The 9,278-nt window shown below is 39.7% G+C and overlaps 1 protein-coding gene across 3 annotated transcripts in view; it reads right to left on the bottom strand.

The window, feature by feature from the left end:
• Window positions 1–885: 885 nt before the first annotated feature.
• LOC126509708 (guanylate-binding protein 6-like) overlaps window positions 886–9,278 on the bottom strand; it is an 80,219-nt gene continuing 71,826 nt past the window's right edge. Inside the window, exons 9-11 of one of the 3 annotated variants that reach the window (XM_050155779.1) lie at window positions 2,524–2,626; window positions 1,938–2,131; window positions 886–1,112 (exon numbers count right to left, since the gene is read on the bottom strand). In XM_050155779.1, coding sequence (XP_050011736.1) covers window positions 984–1,112; window positions 1,938–2,131; window positions 2,524–2,626 — 426 coding nt within the window. In that variant the 3' untranslated portion in view covers window positions 886–983. The remainder of the gene's footprint in view (window positions 1,113–1,937; window positions 2,132–2,523; window positions 2,627–9,278) is intronic. The other 2 variants (XM_050155778.1, XM_050155777.1) reach the window with 2 other exon arrangements.

The following is a 9,278-nucleotide window of genomic DNA, read 5'->3' as shown; positions in this document are numbered from 1 at the left end:
ACCAAACAGAATGCTGGGAGAAAGAAGCAGAGTCAGGCAGACGCCATGATTCCCCGGCCTGAGATGGACATAGGTTAGAATTTTCCCAGTAAGCCATGACCCCGTGGTGATACACAGATTACTAGAGATGGGTTAAAGCAAGATGTGAGAGTTAGCCAAGAAGAGGCTAGAGCTAATGGGCTGGGCAGTGTTTAACTGAATACAGTTTCCGTGTAATTATTTTGGGTTAAGCTAGCCAGCCGGAACGGACCAAGGGGCCTGCGCTATTTGCAACAACTTAGCATGGTAGAGAAGGCATGCAGAAAGAAGTGGAGGTTGGCTGACCATCTGGCATCCACAATCAGGAAGCCACAAGTGATGGACATCAGTGCTCAGCTTGCTTTCACATTTTAGCTAGGTCCCCAGTCCACAGGAATGGTGTTGTACACACTTCAAGTGGGTTTCTACCATAGTAACCTGAGATGACCATCCTAGGGGAGATGGTCATCATAGCGTGCAGAAGAGCTTGTGTCCTGGGTGATACTATATCCAGTCAAGTTGACCATCAGTAACTGATAGTATACAATGACTAATCACATAGCTTCCACAGGAATGCTTTTTAAAAAATTGTGCCCTACAGGCAGATCTCTGTGAGTTTGAGGCCAGCATGGTCTACAAGACAAGCTCCAAAGCTACAGAGAAAGCATGTCTTGAAAAACAAAACCAACAAACAAAAATTTGTCCTAAAAAAAAACCATTGTCTGTGCAAATATGTATATGATCTATCTAATTTGGGCCGGGCACAGATGTCCACTAACTAGTACTTTTTGTGTTGATATTCATGAAACAAAAATGAAAATATGAAGCTTCATAAAAAGACTGAGTATATATTCACAGTCTATTATTGCATCAGAAGAATAAATTTTATTTAAATAGTGAAATAATGCATTGTACAGCCTATACAAGAAATAAAATAGGAGAACAAATCACTGTAGCAAATTAATTTATAATACTGTACATAATGGAGCTGCTGTTCTTTCCATTTCCTCAATGTCAGATTTCAACCGCTGTATTTCTCCACACATTTCCTCAGATTTCTTCTTAAATCCTTCTTCAAGCCAACTCTTTTGATGCTAAAACAGTGAACACAAGAGTGAAGTAAATATTGTGAGATTCCAACATTGCATGAGTTATAATTTCAAATCTTCAGCAAGTGGTCCTTAGTGTACCCTCTATGTGATTTCCCTTTCTATGAAGAAGATCATCTGAATTAGACCTACATAGTGTGAGGAAGGATTGTGCAACTTCACTGGGATTGATCAATCATGTCTGTTTGGCTATAATGCTGGCAGAGGTGTGAAGACATTCCTACACTCACGCCCACTAAAAAGGAACTGGTCAGATTGTGCTGAGCTCAATCCCCTAAAACAGTGTGGTAACAACATCATACAGACAGTGGCAGCCAATCAGTTGTTTCAGAAGTATGTTATCATTTTGCTTGAAGTTGGGCAATGAGAGAATCACTCTCCTGCCATGTGCTGGTTCAAGCAGCTGTCCACTCTGGAGACAGCTACAGGACCTGCAGAAGCTGCCAATTGTCTGCTCTTTGAAGTCTGGATATTTCTTTCAGTTTTATGTCAGCATAGGTCATTCTCAGATTGAGAGGGTTGGTGTCAGGTGCTCATAATGTGGGCCTTGTTAACCCAGGCCCATTGCTGACCTCATTAAGCTGCCTGTATGGGAGTTTGTTTAGTGAGTACCAATGAGGTTGTTTTTAAATATCCTGAATTGGTGTATGAAACTATTGCAGTCATTTAAACCCTAAAGAAGCCACTGAAAGCCTAAGGGAAAACCTCCTTAGCAACAACCTTTTGGAGGTACTTCCACTTATTAGCAGGCTACATAATTTCTCCTGCTACCTAGGGTATGACAACCACCAGGGGGAGAAGGAGTCCTACCTGCAGCTGATTCTCCAGAATTATTTTATGGTCTTCGATGAGCTGATCTCTTTCATGTATCAGCTTAATTCTCAGTTGCTCATGGTTTTCCTTGTGACTTTTTTCTTGAGCCTCTAACAGTTGCTGTTGCTCCTCCTGCTTCTGTCTTAGCAGCTCCTGTTCCTTCTCAGCTGCCTCCTTCTGTGCCCGCTCCTCTGCCCCAGGAGGATTCAGGGAGGGAAGAAAGTGATGGGATATTCAGGATGGGTAGGGGGAAGAAAGTGATGGGAGGTTGAGGATGAGCCAGAGGAAGAAAGTGATGGGTCAAGTAAAATGTCTACATTCCAGAACTCAGAGAGCAATGCAGATCTGAAAGGAAACCACAGACTCCAAACTGGTCCATACAATGGAGAGAGTGTTTCCAGAGGGAATAGAGGCAACCCTGCCCATCTGGCTGAAACACAGACTGGACTTCCTGTGCTCTCAGAGTGAGCTTCCACAGAAGAGTAGAAAGCTGCTAATCTGGGAATGGGTTTACTGTGGCTTCTATCAGGAAGCCTTGTGGGAATCTAACCCCTGCTGGAAGCCAAGAGACATGCTCCTGTACCTGCAATGACTTCCTCCCCAGCAGTTAAGGCTGTATCTGCCTTCAGGATGGAATTCTCGATGGTGGCCTGTGACTGCAGAAATCTCTGGAAGACTTCACTTGCCTGTAAGACCAAGAAGGAGCAAAGACTTTGAGAGATCCTGGGAGAGAATCTATGTGAGTTAACATGGTCTCCACTGTGCCTCACTGTTAAAATGCAATGGTGAAGCCTGCAGTCTGCCCATGCTCTTCACTGGCAATAGATACTTCTGGGTCCTTGGCTTCCCCAGTCATCTCACTAGAGCCAGCTGCTACCTCCTGCTCCCAGATCCGGCCGGTTCACATCACATGCAGATGTGCTCAATGCAACCTATAATGCTTTCAAATATTGTATCCCCATGTAAAATGCTACATAATTATGTGGGCTTGACTTCCTTCTGCACTTGCTGACTGTATTCATGGTCAAGTCCCTCCACCTGCTTGGACTTCAAGATACATATGTGTAAACGCTCATAGTAATGTGGGGCATTACACAAAGTATCTTAGATAAATAAAGGTCTGAGGAAAAAACTCACCATTGTGTTGTTGACAACAGCGGAGTAATATGTTAGCTGTGTTCTGACATTTACTAGTAACCCATCAGTAGACCACCCTGACAAACTTGAAACGTTGTTACTGAGAATTTTATGTGAATATTTCTCAGAACTAACAATAAATAGTGGCCATTTCAGTCAAGAACAGTTCTGGTGATAGGGCTTGAGGGTAAAGGATTTGCTTGATTGCAAAGCCCTGTTTTGGCCACAAACACCAACATGAAGCTAGAGATGCCATGCTATGCTTGTGCTTTCTTATTCCACTTATGCAGAAAAGGGGAGATGATGTGGGAGTCCCTTCTGTGTGCTGTGATTATCATTAATTAATAAATAATCTGTTTTGGACCTATAGCAAGGCAGAATTTAGGTAGGCATGGAAAGCTAGGCTGTATGCTGAGAGAAAGAGGGTGGGGAGTCAGAGAGAAGCCATGGAGCCACCAGAGACAGATGTGCTGAAACTTTGCTGGTAGGCCACAAATTCATGGTGATACACAGATTACTTGAAATGGGTTAAATTAATATGTAAGAGATTAGTTAAGAAGCTAGAGTTAATGGGGCAAGCAGTGATTTAATTAATACAGGTTTTCTGAGTGATTATTTTGGTCTGATATAGCTGGGTGACTGGCTAATCCACCAAATCGGTGCCAACATAGCAAATTAAAATCCATTTAAAAACCTGAGAAAGCTTGAAAAGGAATTCTAGACACAAAAATACAGAGTTTAACACAGCTTCTTGCTGTTTACTGGTGTCAAGCTGCAACTCCATTAAGAGAGGTCTTACTGATTCAACAGTAGCAACATGCCATTTCAAAAAAGCAGCTTCCCTTTTTTGAGCATGAACTCTTGACTCTTTCAGGAAACTGGGACACTGAGCATTTCTTTGGTTGGGGATTGTGAGCACCTTGCTGCATCTTGCTTAGTGGCAATATGGACTGTCTATGTGCCTGGAAGTGGGGCAGTCTGCAGGGCTCAGAGGTGCAAGCAAGTGGCTCCCCCAAGCTGTACTAGATGGGGCAAGGAGGAAGTACTGTTTATATTCTAGTAATGGCACAGCATAAATTTTAAGAAGTGCTTGGCATTTTAAAAAAGTGCTCCTAGACAGTAAAGAATTACAGATATGTAGTAAAGGCAAATCCAGATGGAAAGAAACTCTAAATGAGTCACAGTGTTGGAAAAAATTATATAGACTTGGGAGAGAGAAGAAAAATAGTATAGAGAGTTATAAAAAGAAGTAAACAGTTTATAAAAAACAAAAAAAAAACACAAAGTCTTTAAAGAGACAGAGTGCAGACAGTCATAGATTAAAGAAGTAAAAATAATAAAATAAATATTAAGCTTTTAGAAAAAGTAATAGAGTAAAATAAGGCACACAAAGATGGAAAATTCAGAGTCTGGATTATGTATATCATTGTTTTAGCTTTGAATTTTTAGCTGCATAGAGACATTTGATTTATTCTGGAGATTGCTAAACTGAACCAGCATGTATGTTATGAATGTATCTTGACTTCAGAGTTTTGGTCTAACAATATGTTCTTTGGAAAAGAGGTTCTTTTGTTTCCACAGAGGATGAGAATCTGTTAATTGCTTCCAGACTAATGTGGTTTGATGGACTAAGACCCCCTTAAAGGTTGCCATGAACACCCCTATTAAAATTACTTTGCTAAATAAACAATAGGATGAAGTTTGGACAGACCTATGCCCATATTCCCAAATATTGTTTATAAATGTTCTTTTACATTTAAAGGGAAATATGCTATAGAGATTTGCATTGGTATTGATCTTGGTTTGTTGATACAAATTTAAGGACAATTTTTTTTTACACTGTGTATACTTATTTTTGATCTTGGTTAAGGTATTGTGTTTGTGCAGCTCATTTAGAAATGTAATGTATAATTAAGAAATGTAGGTTAAGAGATAATCATCTATAATAGTCAAGTTTTTAGTCATGTTACTTTGATTTTTTAGATGAAAAGATATGAATTTCATATGGATAGGCATTCTTCAAACCTTTCAAAGATCTTCAGAATATGACATTTAAAATGCATTAAGAAGTTAGAACTTTTCATGACAGAGACACATCTGCTCCTGCAGCATCAATTACTTCAAGAGGAAGATGGGCATCAAAGAGTCTCCTTATGAAGTTTGGTAGCCATTTGGGCAAGAAACTGATCTTGCCTGGACTGCTTAATGAACTGGACATGCACAACCCACAGAGAAATGACTGTTGGACTTGCCTAAATGGGTTACCATCCTTCTGGATTCCTGCTTCATGAAAGAGTCTGCCAGATATTCAGCAGGACACAGAAAAAAGCTACTGACAAACTGCCAATATAGATGCGACTGTCTTTAAAATTTCCTGATTTGTGGAAAAGTCTGCTGGATACTATGGCCCTGAAGGCTGAAGATGGATGCCCCAATGGTACAAAAGAACTTTGAGTGACTGTCCAGGCAGCAAGATGTCTTTGCAAATTCTACAGTTTTAAAAGTTGCTTACAATGTAATGTCTGGTTACTTAGGGAATACTATATACTTCTGGATCCTTTGATGGAGTTGAAGAATTGATGGTTATAGCTATAGTTTCCTTAATTATGATAAAAAATAAAATAGTTATAAACATTGTAACTGTAATTCTTCTTTGATACTTGTTTTGTTATATGTAATTTTACTATGTTAAATTTAAAGCCTTCCTTTTTGTTTAAACAATAAAGGGGAAATGCTGTGAGAGGTCCTTCTGTCTATGTGTTGATTTTATTGGTTAGTGAATAAAGAAAACTGACTTGGCCTATAGCATGAGAGGAGGAAAATAGAGTTAAGAGAAGTCATGCCCCACCACATGAGACAGATTCTGGGAACTTTAGCTGGTAAACCACAGCCATGTGGCAATATATAGATTTATAGAAATGGGTTAAATTAATATAAGAAAGCCAAAAAGAATCTAGAGTTAATGGGCCAAGCAGTGATTTCATTAATACAGCTTTCTCTGTGATTATTTTTGGTCTCAGCTAGCTGGGTGGTTGGGAACCAATAAGCAGCCCCCCCTTCTAACATGCTTCTGTTTTATGACATCATTTTTCCTCTACTATGAGCATCCATGCTCCCTACTCCTCACCCCTTTCCCATGCTCCCTGCTCCTCATTCCCTTCCATGCTCCCTACTCACCTCTTCCCCATGTTCCCTACTCCTCACCTCTTCCCCATGCTCCCTACTCCTCACCTCTTCCCCATGCTCCCTGATCCTCACCTTCACCCCTTTCCCATGCTCCCTGATCCTCACCTTCACCCCTTTCCGGTGAACCTGCCAATACTCATGCTCAATCTTCTCCCTCATTTCCAGGTAGAGCCTGTGTCCTCCAGGAACAAAAAATGTTGATATATTTTCCATAAAAACCTTTGAAAGCCGATTGAGTTCTTCCTGGCAGTATTGATCTGATGCTTCTTCATTCTTCAACATGAACATCCTTTTCTTCTCATCTATTAATTCCTACAAGGAAAATGGACAGAGATCTGACATGGTGAAGGAATAGAAGAGATAAAGTTCCAAGAACCTTTGTAGAAGAGTCAGCCTATTACCTATAAGAAAGTATTGTAGTGTAATAAGACCACAAGTGAATGTGAAATGATAAAACCTGAATTAAGACTCTAAGAAATCTGTTCAAGACACAGGAAATGTTCCGGATGTTCCTAGTCCTCAGGACTTTCTGAAAAATGATGGTTCTGCATGCTACAATCTCTGGTTCCTATTGGGGTCACATCCTGTAATTCTATCTTCAATGACACAATGATATGACAAGAAGCAATGGAAGAGCAGTGGCCTGCAGTGGGACTCTTGTGATAAACTGTTTTGAAGGTATAGAAGAATATAACATATTCAGGGTGACTTATAGGTTGTTCTAGGCTGAACTGCAATTCACATACATTAACTGCATGAAAAATTTAGGACACTATATTCTTATTATTCTAGTCATTAGAGATTTGTGGATAAAAAGCACCTGATGTTTGAGAAAAGGGCATGAGACTTTCACAACTGTGTTTACTATGACAACACAGAGTGCTCATGTTTGAATAAATCACACACCCCGGGTCATGAAGGCACAGCAGCACCACAGCCTTGAATGAATAGAATCATGACAGTTAATGACACCAACATTACCAGCAGCTTCTTCTGGAATTGCTGGTTTTCTTCCTTGAAGGAGTGCTCCGTAAAGACAGCAATGGTTTCCTTCTCACAGGCTGTGTGCACATCCAGCAGCTCCTGTAGCGTGTCTGTTGGGAGCCTCAGTCTCTGGCCCATCTGCTCACTGTAGTGCTCAGCTGCCTTCTGCACAGCTGCTGATTTCTCACGCTGGGCCAGAGTTGTCACTGCATCGTCCAGACAAGGCACAGCTCCACTGTTGATGATATCTACGTAGGTCATCACCAGAGTCCCCAGTCCTTCACTAACCAGGAGTTGGAGGGATAAATTGAACTTATAAGTGAATGGGATCCAATTTTAAGACTACCTTTTTAATCTCTCACAACTACACATGAACACTCATAAACACATACAAACACACTCCTTACAGACATCATCTTTTTTTGGATTGTCTCTTTGCTTTGGTGGTTTTCAAGTTCTAGTTAAAAATTAATATCAATCTTTACCTAATATATTCAATTACCTATAAAAAACATAATTTTGCCTTTAAATCTTAAATTTTGCTTTTAAAGGAAAATAGATTGCATAAAATAACAGGGAAAAACTTATTACTAAATCTTAAAAGACTGGATTTACATGGTTTAAACACTAGTACTTATATTCGAACTATTTCAATTTCCAAATTACATTTCACATTGTCATTTCAAAGAAAATTAATATACAAAACATCCCCACTCTGAAAATAGAATATATCAAGTTATGAAGTTTAAATGCTGATTTTATAGTTAATTAAATACCTTTTCACTTGAGATTTTATTATCAGTTGAGAAATTCATATAGGTGTTTTAGAGCTATAGATACCAGTGATGAAGTCTGCATTTTTAAAGGATTTGTAATCTACAATCAATTATAAACCATATAGGTTTTTCAGAGTAGGGGCAGAAGCATATTATCATTGTATAGATAATATTTTAAAAATAAACATACTAATTTCAACATATACTATTCTATGCAGAAGTGTGTTAAAAACTATCACTCACGATTCCCAGTGACCTTAATTCCCTCTCTGAGCATCTTGATCTTTGCATGGGTGAAGATGAAAGAAACAAAAGCCCTTGTTTGTTCCTGGAACATAGGATCCAGTTGATCTTCTGAGATAGTCTCAAGTTTGCGTAAAAGTGCTTTGTTGTGCACTGGTTTGTCAAAGACAAAACATTTCCGATTAGGTAAAAATCGTCTGATGCACTCCCTGGGCAGATTGGATTCTTGGATTCTGGGATCGTCACCTAGTGTCAAGGGAAACACAAAGCCATGGGGGTAGTCTTAGAGCAGAGAACAAATGATGGACTCTCTTGTCTCTGTGAAGTGTTCTGCACTCTCAGGTCTCTACCATAAACATTCAACACTTCTTTACAGATCAAAAGTATACCAAGTTTGTACTTGGTAGACATCTGGTGAAATATTCAGGAGACATTTGACTCCACTGGAGGATCATATGGCTGATAGCCACAGACCTGAACATGCCATCAAGCACATTTCAGTTACACATTTTAGTTGTGGATCCTGTTGACTGAGCAACAAAAGATGAAATGTGATTTCTGACCCATTCACTGCTTTGTAGAGAAGGAGACGAGGGACTCAAAAGAAGACCCACAAAGGATAATAGAGCCGTAATAGCAGCATTAGCAATTCTCAGAATGATGCCATGGATAGCAAACGAAAACTACCTTGACTTTTAAAGACTTCATTTCTTGTCATTGCTAAGTATACACTTATAGAAAATATGTGTTCTTCACAACTGGGGAAGGAAGACGTGTCTATGAAAATATGTAGGATACATAAGTCTATACGAGATCAGATGTGCTACATTAAAACAGTATTTTACAAAACTGCTGAACTGAGGAATTTTCTCCCTTTCACTCATGTGGACGTTTGTGTTGTGTGTATGCATGTTGCCTATGTCTGGGTGTATGTGTGTGAAAGAAAGAAAAAAAGAAAGGAGAGGAGAGGAGAGGAGAGGAGAGGAGAGGAGAGGAGAGGAGAGGAGAGGAG

The sequence above is a fragment of the Alexandromys fortis genome, unplaced genomic scaffold (assembly GCF_014885135.2).
Source record: "Alexandromys fortis isolate MF-2015 unplaced genomic scaffold, M_Fortis_MF-2015_v1.1 scaffold_87, whole genome shotgun sequence".
NCBI lineage: Eukaryota > Metazoa > Chordata > Mammalia > Rodentia > Cricetidae > Alexandromys > Alexandromys fortis.
Note: the sequence above shows the minus strand (reverse complement) of the source record. Positions and strands in the feature narration are given on the sequence as shown.